The 14,757-nt window shown below is 42.3% G+C and overlaps 1 protein-coding gene across 3 annotated transcripts in view; it reads left to right on the top strand.

The window, feature by feature from the left end:
- Positions 1–553: 553 nt before the first annotated feature.
- Positions 554–14,757, top strand: part of IGF2BP3 (insulin like growth factor 2 mRNA binding protein 3) — a 66,224-nt gene continuing 52,020 nt past the window's right edge. The window contains exons 1-2 of one of the 3 annotated variants that reach the window (XM_081882095.1): positions 554–1,985; positions 3,850–3,910. In XM_081882095.1, coding sequence (XP_081738221.1) covers positions 1,811–1,985; positions 3,850–3,910 — 236 coding nt within the window. In that variant the 5' untranslated portion in view covers positions 554–1,810. The remainder of the gene's footprint in view (positions 1,986–3,849; positions 3,911–14,757) is intronic. The other 2 variants (XM_081882097.1, XM_081882096.1) reach the window with 2 other exon arrangements.

Below are 14,757 nucleotides of genomic sequence, written 5' to 3'. Positions count from 1 at the left end.
ATGGGGGTAGGTGGGTGGATTTCTCTGTGTGCTATGGTAATCCGAGGGCTATGTTGTCCAATCATCCCCATTTTTTTTCTGAGCTAGAAAAACCACCATTAACTCGGTTTAAAAGAAAAAGGGGAAGGAAACAGCTCGGGGTGGAGGTGGGGAGGGAAGGAAAGGAAAGGGGGGGGGAAGGATGTGTCCGGAGTAGCACGCTCATCTCTGCCCCTGCGCACTCCCACTTTTTAATCACCCTCCAACTGGCGTCCACCCCCTTTGTCCTCTCCGATTCATAACGTTTGAGCGCTAGAACCGCCGCAGCCAACGCTCATCAAAACCGCCAGGAGCATTACTATGCAGGAAGGAAAGGCGGGGGGGTGGGGGTGGGGGTAGGAGCTGTTTCAAGGAGACCCCTCGCTTCTCCCTCCCGCCCGCCCTCGGCGAGACCCCTCGCTTTTTCTCTGGCGCGCAGCCAATGGCGAGCGAGGGCGCAGGCAGCGCCACCAAACACGAAATCGCAGACAAAATAGTGGCCGTGGAGCACATGGGTCGCCCCGACGAGGAAAGCATTGGAAGGGGGGGGGTCCCCCCTTCCCCAATCGAGCTCGCCGGTTCCCCTCGACCACGAGCTGCAGTTGGCACCCCGCGCTAAGCGGTGGCACTTTGCGCCAGGAAAGGCACCGAGTGGCCCTTTAAGGCTGCATTTGGCCTTCTTCCTTGTTCTATCTCGCCCCCCCCCCTTTAACCAGCCAACCCTTTCCGATTGCGTTGCGAAACGTAGAGATAGTTCCCGCAGCCCTTGCTGTATAAGGTTGCTCCTTTGCCCCCTCCTCCTCCTCCTCCCGGCGAAGGATTTTTTATTTTTTAAACGTCGGAAGCGAAGCTTTTGAGATGTGTGTTTGTGCGCGCGTGGAGCAACCAAACGCCGCCGCAGAAAGTAGTAAACAGGGGGAGGGGAGCGAGACCACGCGGTCCGGGCTCCGCGCCCATCCAACCTCCCAGTCTTAAAAACTTGTCCTGGACAGCCAAAGCCAACTTCGCTTCTCCTCCTCCTTTGTGTGTTATGCGAGCTTAAAACCTGCAGCTATCTAATTGAGGCGTTGGGATTCCTCACGTGAGAAGTTGATTTGTAGTTTGAACACGTGGCTCATTCAAAAAGCCGGAATATTCAAGTGATTTCTCTCTCTCTCTTTCTCTCTCTCTCCTCCCCTCCCCTCCTCCCACTCTGTTTTTTTTTTTTTCTCCCTTCCCTTCCTCCCTTTTTGGGAGGGGCGGTGCCTACATTCACGTATTGTAACATTTTCATACTCCGCCTGCTGCTGCCAAAGGGGCTTGGGGGCAAGACAAAAAAAGTAGTTTCTCTGCCCCTCATCTCTCCTCCCTTTCCTATCTTTTCTTTTTTTAAACCGCCACCCTAGCTCCAAAAGCGTCGTGATTTCCACTATCGGTTCGGATAACGTTGTGAACCTTCAGTATTCGGATTTGGTCACGGGCTTCTTTCCTTTTCCTTTTTTTTTTTAACTGGTGTGTGTGAGAGAGGGAGGGAGTGAAAGAGGGAGAGAGAGAGGGGTGGGTGGGGGACGGACGGATACAAGCTGCAGTTGTGTGTGTTGGTGTGTGTGTGTGTTTTTAAAGCCCCTTGGCATTTTTATTTTACTCCCTGGATCGTTTGAGGGGGCGTTTATATATATATATTTTTGGCATTATTTTTACAAGACAGCGCGTGGTGGTGGCGTCGTCGCCGTCGTGGTGGTTTTTTTTTTATTTTTACAAAAACATTATTACTATTAAGCAGAGCTCTATTTTTTTTAATTAAAACGAGAAGATGAACAAGCTGTACATCGGGAACCTGGGCGAAAACGTAAGCCCTCTGGAGCTAGAAAGTCTCTTTAAAGAGTCCAAGATCCCTTTCACCGGCCAGTTTCTCGTGAAGACGGGATACGCGTTCGTGGACTGCCCCGATGAGAACTGGGCTATGAAGGCCATCGAGGCACTTTCAGGTGGGTCCTTCTCGTCCTCCTCCTCTTCCTCCCACCGGCGTCTCCGCTTTTGGTCCCCACTATCCATCCTTCTTTCTTCCTGGGCGCCATCCTGCCCCTTCTCCTGCCCAGACCCCGAGCTATTACTCCCACCCACCCACCTCGGGGGGCCGCTCGGCTGCCCGCAACGCTTTAAATCGAATTGACCGGCCGTGCAAGGATGCCCCGGTTTGTAGCCGAGGGCAGTTGCTCGGCCAGGCGTTGCCGCGCTGGGTTGAACTGAATTTATTTCGGAGGGCTTCGGCGGCGTTATAATCTGGGGCCTTGAACGAGGGGGGTGGGGGGGGAAGGCTAAGGCTGCTGGTGCTGCTGGGCCGGCCTTCTGCTCTCCTCTTCTCCCCCACCCACCCCCCATTTGCAACTCTTAGACGCGCAAACTGTTGGCTTTAAGAAAACCTCGCCCCCCTCCCCCCCTCCCCGAATGGGGAGCGGGAATGTGGAGCGCGCAAGGCCGCTGCGCTTGGAAGAGCTTCTTCCCCACATTCCTAGCATGAGTATATAATCTTAAAGAGAATACTGGCGGAGAGGTGTGCGCGCCCGAGGTGAAAAGAGAGCTGCGTTTGCAGGAGGAGGAGGGGGGTGGGGAGCGAGGCGCGCAAAAAACATCGCCCCTTCCGCGCGCGCGCGGGCGGGCGGGCACGCTCCCGTTCGTTCGCCTCAGACGCATGCCAGGGCCCAGCCAACAACCGCCAGTCTCCCCCCCCCCCCACTTGCGAGGGGTTTCTCCGTTCGCCACAAGAGCACCTCATACGCGCGCACGCGAAAACCCTCGGCCTCCCCGCGCTCTGGCGGGAGATGCCGGAGGGCAGGTGGCGGGGTAGAAAAGTAAGGGGGGGTTCCCCCCCCCACCCCCCCACCCCGCCAAGGGCAAACGCCCTCGGTCCGCGGCGCAAAGACGCGCCAGCCTCCCTCCAATGCGGTGCCCTGGCTCGGCTCTCTCTCTGAGCGAGGGCGCGCAATCTCCCGGCTTGCTCAAAGGCTTGGCGTGTTAACACGAGACGACAAACTTGGGACGTGTAAACGGAAAGGCCCCCCGTTTTCCCGCTCCCCACGGCGCGCTTGGGACAGAGGTCGAGGCCTGGAGGCCCGCCTCGGGAGCGCGCGCGCCTGCACCTTGGGGGTCATTTATTTCGCTTTCGCTTTGGGCTCTCGCGCCCGGAGCAAAGCATGTCAGTTTTTCTTAGCTTCTCTTCTACATCCTGTTTTTGTGTGTGCGTGCGCGCGCGCGAAAGGCAGCTTGGCGGGCTGAACGAGGGAGGGTTGTTTGGTTGGTTGGGCGGGCTTGTTTGGGTCTAGGTTTTTGCTCTACTCCGCTTCATGGGGGGCGACTTTGGCCCAGCGGGTCGTGGTAGGAGGGGGCGTATGAAAAGAGCTTAAACGGGTGCATTTCCAGGGAAAAACGCGTGGGGAACACACTCCTTTTTCACCAGTTCCTGTTTCCTCGTGACGAGTTCTTAGAGGCCTGTTAATCTCATCAGGGGAGGCGTACATATATGCATGTGTGTGTATGTACAACTGAGTTTTAACGTATCACACTGGAGGATACTAGAGGTTAAAAGAGAACAACTTTCTGCTTGAGAGTTGCCCTGAATACATTTTCAACCTTTTCTATCGGAACTGGCTCTACTGTACGCCAGGTTCTTGGCATGTGGCTATTTATCATTCCCACCATGCTTCAGTTGCTGCCCTGTAACTTTTGGTGAGCAAACTCTATAACATGTTGCATTTGTGTTTCCTTTGCTGTTTTACATCATAAATTCATATCGGGAGTAGGGGTGTGAGAGCACCCAATTAATTCTAAAACCACTTGTATTACTGTTTGTAGGTAAAGTTGAACTGCATGGTAAACTCATAGAGGTTGAACATTCAGTTCCCAAAAGACAAAGGTACGTAATGAATTTATTTTCTTTTATCTCCCCCCCTTTGCGAATGGAAATCTTCATCGTTCAGAAGAAACTGGAAGCAAGTTGATCTGATGTTTAGCAGCCTAAACATCAATTGTTACTTTGTGATATTAAATCACTCATTAATTTGTGATATTCAGTAATGTTGTTCTTATATTAATGATGAATGCTGTCAGGTAGCTGTGGCTTTAAAAGAAAGTTGAACAGTCATAGATGGTCAAGAGTAAAACATTTCATTTGAACAATTTCATATTGTAGTTAGGAAGTAGTGGAGCATTAAGAATCAGTGTGTTGAACCATGAAATAGACAAACTACAAACATCTTGCCCATCTCGTGTTTTTGTTGAAGTTCGTATAATATTTATGTTGAGAAAGTTTTATTTGAGTATGTAACCCCACTTACCTTGGAGTAAGACCCATTGAGTAGACATGATTAAGATTGCACTGCAAGCTGAGGTATTTCTTTATCACCAGATACTTCTGTATGGCAAAATGGGAGCCCCCTTTTTTATTTTTAATGCAAGGTACAGTTGATACATAGTTAACTTTTTCTGTTTTTTGTGAAAATACTTTACACCGAGTAATACAGCTTCTGTGGGCCAGGTAGATACAAAGGTTTCTTGAATCTAAATCAAAAACTTTCCTGGAGTAGTTAAATCTGCTTTCATAAATGCATAGATTATGAAGCAGTCTTTATTGTGCTGGTATCTCACATTTAACAGATGCTTCTTTAAAATCTTATTCTGTACCTAGGCAAGAATACAGTCCAGATGAAAAAGCTTTTCTTAAAGAGACAGGCATTTTTAGGCCTCTACAATAGTTGTTTGGAAGTGTTAGCTGCTGATTGTTATCATTTACTTTGGGGAATTAAAATATGCAAGGCTTATTGAACGTTGTATGAAAATTTACGTTGGAGCCAGAAGAGATTTGTGGACAAATACAATTAGGAAGCAACCTCTGTTAATGTATTAAGGCATATTGTATCTATTGGCATGCATTCTGGTATGCTTAATACTTGTTTGGTTTACACACTCTGTCTGCACTGAAAATGGGGTAATTCAACTTCTTTACTTGTAATATGTATCTGTTTACTTAAAGGATCAATTCCTTTGTGTACCCTAGCCATTTTATAAGTATTTTCAGTATAGTATAATGTAAGGTAGTAAAGTGATGGTTGTATGTGTAAATGGAAATCTTACTGTACTCCAGAAATACTTGTAATAGTGAATTTTAATTATGTTGTCTTGTTGCTGTTGTGTAGTAATGAAAATGTGATTTAAAAATATTCACTTCCTGATTCTTACTTTTTTCTTCCTTTCCTCCTTTTTGGTGTGCAGTTAAAAATGATGTGCTTTAATGCGACAAGTAGCTTTGAAGAAACATGTGAAAATTTGTTTAAAGTAATTTTGTGATGCACAAAATTTTCTTTTTTAAGATTTTTGGTATATTTTCATCCTTAATAGAATTTTATATAATGGAGATACAAATCTTTAATGAAATATACAGACACATGTGCTTTGTGGACTTAAGCATCTTTGATATGGAACCTAATTTAAAACATAGGCTGCAATTCTAGTTATGTTTTGGAATAATTTCCATTGAACTCAGTGAGACTTGCTTCATACTGAATCATGCATTGGACTGTAAAGTATAGTCTCTGTGTTTGTGTTTTATAGCCAACATTTCAAAAGTGTGCCATTCTTCTGCTTTGTATCTAAGGAATGGACTTTCTGTGCCACGGAGCTATCTTGTGTTGCGTACAGATAAACAACTGTTGTAATGTCCTACCAAAAAAAGATGAAGAAATAATGTTATTTACAGATGTTTCTCTGAGTTCATGTAAGACTTCCAGATCAATTGATCTGTACATCATAAGATGTATATAGGAATTTGCTGTTTTGGAACCCTAGGTTAAATTACTTCTTCACCCTTTCATTTCTTAAACTCTCTTCCTCCCTCCCTTTTTCATTTTAAACAGAGGGTGCATGCAGTTATTACCAGTGGGTCAGGGACTTTTGGTTGGATAAATGCTTCAGTTAGAATTAAGAAGTAGTTTGATACAGAATATGGTGAAGTCCCGTAAAATATATTTATTAAAATGTATTGATATTTTTCAAAAAGTTCAAAGCAGTGCACAGCAGTATATTAATCTTTATCATTGAGCACTCCTGATATGAATGTTCTCATCTATCTGGTTATAGATCTACTTCTATAGAATATATAGTTCATGCTGTGTAGTTGTAGATATTCTCCCTTCATTCATTTTGGTGAGATTGTGCACTAGGGGTGGACACAGGGATATTGTTAATCCATATCCTCTCATAATAGTGTCAGGAGCTCTTACAAAATTAAATTTGAAAGGCCAGTCTCTGTAAAGCTAGCCTGGTTTGTTATTTAAAGGGAGTTTTAAGGCTCAGCAGTTGCATTCCAGCAGTTTGGACTTTTAGATTGAAAGAGGACACACCCACACTCGCAAAAGCAACCTTTATACCTGCTGTGAAAGGCTGTTTAGGACTGTGGTGTTCTAGAATGGTCATTGAGACAGGCAAATAGGCTATATTGTGATTGAGTTGGGATAGAGGGAATGGTCTAGATTTTAGTTGGGAGCAGAGAGAGAGCTGTTTATAATATGGCTCTAGCCAGAAGCTGATTTCTGTCTTACTATGGAAACCTCAAGGGAATATGAAAGGAATGTAAAATTTTTGCATTCATAACCTCATGGATCATAGAAAACCTCCAGATACTTTAGGGAAGCTTGGATCACTTCATTCAAAACTTGGAAACGGCATTGTAACAATGCAGGCTGCTAGTCACATGTTACAAAAAGAATGTGGAGTATTCTTAGCTGTGATCATCAGCTACCACAAATGTTTGGGAAAAATTTATGCAAAACAAGATAGTACATGTATATTGGAAAACTTTTGTACAAGCCCTTTAGATACTCCCTAGCTTGCCACAAGAGCAGCTGTTATCTTGGTGGGGCAATATACATACTGCAAACTGATTATTCAAATAGCACTGATGTCATTTGTTGTGTGATGGATGGTTTAGCTTCGCAGGGAGGTGGGTGGGGATCTGATACTGGCCAGCTGGGGGCTGCATATTGAGTCAGTACTTGATGAGCTTGAGTCTTGTTAAATCCTTATAGATTTCGTATTTCTGACATTTATTCACTAAAACTAGAATCCGTATTATAGTACTGTTTCTGCTTCAAGGGTGGATGCCAACCCATTTTTGTATCACTTTTGTTTTCCCCTGTGGGTTTCAAAACAAAATTTCATGTTTCCCTAACCACATGGGAGTGATGGTTTGGTTTTCAGAAACTGAACCACAACATAAGGTTGGGCTGTGTTGTAATCAGGATTTCTCTTATTCATTGTGAATACGGTGCCAAGTGCAATATAGAATCTATGGAATCAGCAAATTTTAAAAGCAAAAACAGCTTAGCCTTTGGATAATATGGTCCTGAAAGTATTTAGACAAGGAAGAAGGCTGAGGATCCAGTGATGATTTGAGGTGAGGTGGGAGCTCAGGTAGCTATTACAGTTGTTAAATTGAGCAGATCTTGTGCTCCATGTTCCTCTTCGTGTCTTCCATGCAGCAACACATTATTTGCTTCTTGTGCTTCATTCTACATCTGCCTTCGTATCCTATACAAAACTGGTCTTTGCAAAACATATCAAATTTTGTTTCGAGTCACTTCAAGCAGGCAGGTTACAAAATTCAACTTTATAGTTTCCAAATATTTGTTTATCAAAACATGTATATCCTTCCCTTTTGGTGGGCTAACAACATTTTTAAAAATATAAAAAGAACAATATAAAACAGAACAGTTTAAAAACAAACATAAAAATATTATCTGCCACATATACCAAAAGCCTGTCAGAATAAAACAATTTGTTTCTACATTAGTTATTAAAAAAATTATGTGGATACCGCAAAGATCTGTTAAAATGGCATGTCCTAAAATGGCATGGGGAATTTATGACCCTCCAAATGTTGTTGGACTTCCAACAACCCAGCCCAGATGGTTAGTGATCGGGAATGATGGGAGCTGTAGTACATTATCATCATCTGGATAGCCACAGGACTCTTGCCCCTGGTCTGGAGAAAGTACAAATCTTTTACTGTTACAGTTTGAAGTCCTTCATATCAAAGAAAAAAAACCTTTAATGTCTGTGGCAGCATGATAATCTTACTGTATTTTGGGCAGAGTTCTAAGTAACGTTTAATATAAATTATGCTAAACATCCATAGAAAGTATATGGCTATTTGGACCTTTTTAAATGTAGGAAACTGAAACTCTTCTGACAGTTCTTGTTAATTTCTACAGTGTGATACAAAGACTGACTCTTCCAAAATGGAATGTAAGGTATGGTGCTGCTGGAAAATGTCTTTTCATCAATATGTTTTCATGTTAGTAGATAAGCTTGAGGATGTTTCAGTAAGACAGTATGACTAAAAGAATAACCATGGGGAACCACATCTAACACCTTATACTGAAGCAGGATTGTCCATTTCTAAACCATCCCAATACATAGACTTGGTTAGTAACACACAGTTAGCATTTAAATTTGTTTCCTTCCAATGTAAGCCCTTTGTATATTAGTTTAGGAAATAACACTTCTGACCCTTGTTGCTCTTATTAATTGGTATCCCATTCGCACTTTTTCCTGATCAACAAAGCAAGCCTAAGTTTGTATTCATATAACGTGAATCTGCCCCTGGCTCCTTTGAATGGAAGGGCAGGATAAATTTTATAAATTCAAATAAATAAATCTGTCCTCTTACTTGCTGTTGCTATTCTTCTAAAAATAGTGTTTGTAAAACCCAAATCCAGACTTAATTACAAGTCTGGGTTAGAATAGGATGGTTTTTCTGAGTAGTAGAAAATGCAATTATATTTTGTTCAGAATGAATGATATTATTTCAGTAATTCCTTAAAGAACTGAAATGTGGCATTGCTGAACTATTTGACTGCACTTTACAGGTTATAATTCAGGAGGTGATCACCAGTGCCTTTCTCCCCTTAAAGACAGCAGAAACGGAGGGTGCAAGGATGTGCAGCTGCTAACTACTTGCTCTTGTAGCTTCTTTTCTACTTTGTGGCTATAAAGTCAGATGGCAGGGGAGGGACTGACGCAGTCTTTGGTTGTATATGTTGCTGTACTAGGCTTCCTTGCTAGGAATAAATGCCGGCATGCTGTGGCTGCCCACAAACTGGGCACACTCTGTTCCTGCCAGGTCTGAGGGAGACAGGACAGACATGGCAGCCACTGTGTAATGCTGTATTTCACCAGCTGGATTAACACAGATGAACATTCTACAACATATTCTGAGGGGGCCCTCAGGCCCTATAGTTAATACTTGTAGATAATTATTAATTAAAATTATTTGTTAAAATAGCTTTTCCAAAAAAAGTTTTCCAAATTGGTTTATGTTACAAAATACACAGGCACCAAACAACAAAATTATATAAATAACAGTATAAAAACAGACGCAGGGGATAAAATTGTTACAAAAGCCTTATGGAAGAAGTGTGCTTTTTCTTTTTTGATTGGGTAGAAAGGGTCTAATTAGGTTGTGATTACTTGGAAATCAGATCTCAGGGGCATTGTAGATAGAAGGCTAAGTAAAATAAGCGGTACAGTGTGGTGTGGCAGTGAAAAATTGCAAATTAACTTGTTAGGAATTGCTGGGTAAGGAGTTGAAGCTTTTAAGTACCTGTGACAAAACGTTATTGAAGGGGAGAAGAAGGTCAAGACAAAGAGGATGAAATTGCTTTCGTCCTTTTACCATCCCATTTTCCCACACTGCCCTGCTCAATAGATAGCTCAGGTTCTCCTCTGGTTGAGCAAAGGAGTCAGAGTAGTGGCCTTTCAGTCCCTACAATGCCTTTGTTGGCTGAATGTTGTATATGTGAGCGCTCTCACTCCTGACTAAGCCTCAAAGTCATCTTAGGGGTTTGTCTTGGAAATGAACATAGCAAAGCATGCTGCCGATCTCAAAACACTCAAAACAGTGGCATAGTTAATGAAGGGGAAGATCCATTCTCATTCCCTTTCCCCTCTGGCAACCTCCCTATTAAACCCAACTCCAGGGGAAGCAAATTTTGTGATGTGTCACTTCCTGAAGCCAGCACACCTCCCCAACATCTTTACGTTTTGAGATGCGACTTTAAAGATATTCTTTGGCACCTTAGGAGGTGCCTATTTCATGGGGCCAATTTCATTTTACCTTGTGAGATTCCTGAAGTTGAAGAATAGGTTCACTCTGGTCATTTAAAGGAGTCTGTATGTGGTGAGGTGATAGGTTTGATGAGGTGCATATTCTCCAAACTGCATCTCTCTTATGCCTCAGACATGAAGGCCTGCCAGTCTCAGCTTCCCTTCAGCCTTGATTCCATAGCCTTTGATTACCACGGCTCTTTGGGTACGCTAATGTGCAGGATCAGGAGCAATCTGCTGCCCTCCTCCTATGCCTGTTAGTGTCATGTATGTATGTATGTATGTATGTATGTATGTATGTAACATGCCATTTCTGTAGTATAGGATGTGATGGTTGAACCTATAATTCCGTGTGTGATTCAGTTTCTCCCCAACCGAAAAAGGAAGACCTGGGAAATGCATAATAAATGAAATTACAAATGCTTCCCAGGCAAAGGAAGCTTAATTAATGCTACCTGTACCTCTTGGGTGCTGAGTTGAATAATATCCAGAAGAATCTTACTTTTGATTAGCGTTACATTTAGTTATATACTCATCCTCCATGTTGATTGTTATAATGTGGTGAACAGAGTCTACAGTATTTGTCCTCCTGTTTTTTAAAAAGTAAATCAGAATGCTCAAAAGCAAAGTTGATACTTGAGTGTGGCTTCTCTAGATATTGTGGCCCTACTTCAGGATTTCCGATATTTACTTCTAACTTGGATTACAATGATTTAAATGGAACCCAAAGGTTCAGGTTGCTACAAGTAAAAAGTAAAGTCTTGCAGAACAGGTATCATTAGTTGACTGAACTGGCTGTTTTCTTTAGAAGATACAGTTGTACCTTGGAAGTTGAACGAAATCCGTTCCGGAAGTCTGTTCGACTTCCAAAACGTTTGAAAATCAAATCACGGCTTCTGATTGGCTGCAGGAAGCTCCTGCAGTGAATCAGAAGCCCCGTCGGATATTCGGCTTCCAAAAATAGTTTGCAAACCAGAACAGGCACTTCCGGATTTGCGACGTTCGGGAACTAAGCTGTTTGAAAACCAAGGTACAACTGTTCTTCATTTATTTAATCGATACATTGACTACTTTGAATGTGTACTGACTCTTGGACCTATGCACGTCTCTCTTTAATGGAGAAGTAACAAGTACCAAAGATGCTCTAGTCAAATGTCTGCATTAATTAGCTCATCATTTACAGTTTGCATATTAAGAGTAGTTTTTCAAAGTGATTAGTCCCTGTTTGTCTGTGAATGGCAATGGACACATTTTCCTATATCTATTAGAAAAAGAAAGAAAAGAAACCACAGGCACAAGTGCTATTTTGGTGATTAATATTTCTGTGCTGGCTGAGTAAACTAACATTGTCTCAGTGGGATGGTTCATTTGAGATTTCTAATGTGAAGTTTTTGGAAATGCGAGTGCTAAACCTTATTGGAACTGGACAGATGTTCTTCAGTACTTTGAGGTCTAATCAGCACAAAAGAACACTGGACGCTCCATGTGAACATTTTCTAAGTATTATACCTGTGCATTTACATTTTGCTTGAACACTTCATCAAGAATTCCTCTTTAAAGAGAGTCTGGAGAGCCTGTGTTAGTGAATGTTTTTGATTATTACTCCTTGTCCATATAATTTGTTTCCCTCCCCGGTCAAATGAAACGTGCTTCATTTAATCCTGAATAAGGTGCTCCTCTTTCTCTGGCTGTGTGCAGACACAGGGGACGCTCAGAGAAAGAATGATTTGCTGCTTGTAGTTTGTGCTCTTACACTGTCGGTGCACTTTGAGTTTTATCATCCTTCGGTAGTACACAATCATCAAATGTAGATGATTCTATAAATAGTCATTCTATAAATAGGCAGGAGTAGAAGAAAGTTACAAAAAAGCTAGTTTAAATTGTGTAGAGAAAATGTATAATATGTTTTTAGAGAAGCTTTCTGATGTTCCTTTTATAAGCCATACAAATGCTATTATTTTCCTGCATCTTTTAAATACGTAAAAGTTTAAAATACTTACGTTAGAGCCCTTTAATTCTAGAAATTTAAAAGATGAGTCTGTTAATGGGGCTCAGTTCTTGCCTATCAGATGTGTCTGAAATGGCATTTACTTTACATAAGGAATATTTTGAAATGTTTAGTTTATTATAGAAGATGTCATTGATTTTGGCTTAGATGTAGCATATTCTTGTCTTGCTTCACACATGAAAGCACTTATCTATACGTAAGAATTTTGTAGGGAAACTACAAAATTTATCTAAACGTGTGATTTAATATTCTTGTTTTTACACTGTGTGTATGCCTGCCAGGCATAAGTGTGTATCTTTGAGTATCTGTGTGTGCTTATTTTTTTATTTGCTTGGAAAACTGTATTAACTGCTTAATCAAATAGCTTTCTAAATGATGTACATAATAAAATTGTAGATAAAACACAGTTAAAATCCACAAACTGTTTTCAAATATATATACATAATTATAAAAAAGATAAAATCAGTTAAATTTAAAAAAAATTGATACAGTAACTAAATCATGTGCTTGGATAGGTTTGCTGCAACAAAAAAAAATTGGCAGGTGTGTAATGCAATGTAGTGAGGGCATCTTCCTAATTCTATCCCGTGAACACACAAATGCCTTTGAACTGGGATTTGGTAAAGTGAATTGCTCCTCACTTTTTTTCGAGATGTGTGCGATTAAAAACCTCGTCAGTGCATGCTGGTTTAATTGCTTGTGGATGTGCCTAGAACTTTTCTATCCTGGAAGCAGTGTAGAGCTTGTCTACACTGGAAGTAGAAGTGTATTGTCTCATGGATAAGAATTTTTAGCAAGCTTTTTAAAATTACAAGGTTGAGTACTGTTAAGAACAAATCTGCAAAATGGCATTTTGTTGACTGTATGCCCTTTTTCTTGATCAAAGCTTTTGGAAACTGTCTAAGGAGCTTTTTAGTATAATAGCTGATTTGGTGTCTTTTCTGTGTTTGTGCTTTTTAAATTATGTACTGCTAAGTTGATATTAAGCAGTTCCAAGTTTGTGGTGCATATGTAGTCCAATAAAATGGAAAAGTCACACTGGATAATGAAGGGGAAGTCACATTTTTAAAACTTTTGTCTATATATCGAAATCACTTTGCAGTCAGAAAACTAGCACTGCAGGGAATGAGCAGGATAGATCTTTTTTTCCAGTGGTGTTTTCACTTGCGGGAAATTTTGAACATAAGAGAGCAGTAACCCCCCCCCCCCGAAGTTTCAATTGGTGTAGTCCATTGCAGCACAGAATATAGTTTGGGATCTACTGGTTGCATCTCAGAATGGGCATCCAGTTCCCAGTGGTTTAACCATAGCAACAATAACAAATCTTTTTTTTTTTTTTTACTGCTTTGGTAGTATAAACACTATACCTTTAAGGCACATTACCTTTAAGGCATATTTCCGTCCACAAATAATTCTGGATACTGGAGTTTGTAAGGGCTGCTGGGAATTTTAACTTTGTAAGGGGTAATCTACAGTGCACAGAATTGTTTGTGCTTTAAAGGTATTCTGTGTGTGCAGCCTAGTGGGCTGCTGAAATCTAGGAAGCTTGAATTCTCAGCCTGAGCATGTTCTCAGAGCACCTTGTGTCATAATTCTGTGTCTGCCTTCCTGAGCCACACTTCACAGCTCTAGTTAGTGGAAAAATGAAGTGCCTCTTGCGAGCCTTAAACCTGCCCACCCTATCTGTTGTCTTAGGACTCTACCAGAATCTGCTGCATTTAGATGCTGTCAGAATGTGACAGCAGCCACACCCTGGAAAACTGCTTTATCTGGCTTGCTAAACCAGGTGAAGGTAGCTGATGGGTCTCAATCCCTCAGTGAGTTAGGCTCTGGTGGATTGAGCAGAAAAGACCAGTAGTGGGTCCAACAGTCAAGAAGGTGGTTTCTGCACATGGCACCAGATGCATTTTGCACCTGCCTGTCAACCACTTGTGACCAAATGAAGATGCACTTGTGCTAGGATGGCGTCTGAGGTCTCCACCATCTAGAGTTGCATGCCTGGGGATCCTTGGATCTTTCCTGTTTTCACACACGAACAACACATCCTGTTGAATTCTATTTGTGGTATTTTATCTGCCCCATCAGAACGAATTTCAGGAACCAAAAAGTCGTGTTGAAAAATAAGATTTTCAAGCCATCTGGCCCCACACTGGCAACCAGACATTCTGTTTTGGTGACACTAACCCTGGTTTAAGGAGCTATTTGACACCTAGCATATATATCTGAGTTTCTAACACGGCTGGGAAGCTAGCCCATCTAAAACCTCTGCTGCCTTGTGGGATCGCTTCAGGGGAAGAAATGACTAAGAAGTAAATCATACTCAAATCTGCAGTTGAGTCCCTTTCACACCTCTTTCCAGCAACTCCTGCAGCCAAACTCGGCTTTCCTTTGGACCACATCAGCGAGGCTGAGGGAGGCGGTGTTGTTGTCTGGGCAGCCCAGGACCTCCATACACACTGCCCAGGCTTGTGTTCCAGGAAGGTAACTTCAGTGCTGCTAAGTCAATAGTTTGACCACCCCTGGAGGCACACTCCATGGTCTCTTGAGGCAGATGGATGCCTGCAACAGCAAGAGGCAAAGCCTCACTTCAACCA

Source organism: Podarcis erhardii (assembly GCF_964252035.2).
Source record: "Podarcis erhardii genome assembly, chromosome: 12".
NCBI classification, from domain to species: Eukaryota; Metazoa; Chordata; class Lepidosauria; order Squamata; family Lacertidae; genus Podarcis; species Podarcis erhardii.
Note: the sequence above shows the minus strand (reverse complement) of the source record. Positions and strands in the feature narration are given on the sequence as shown.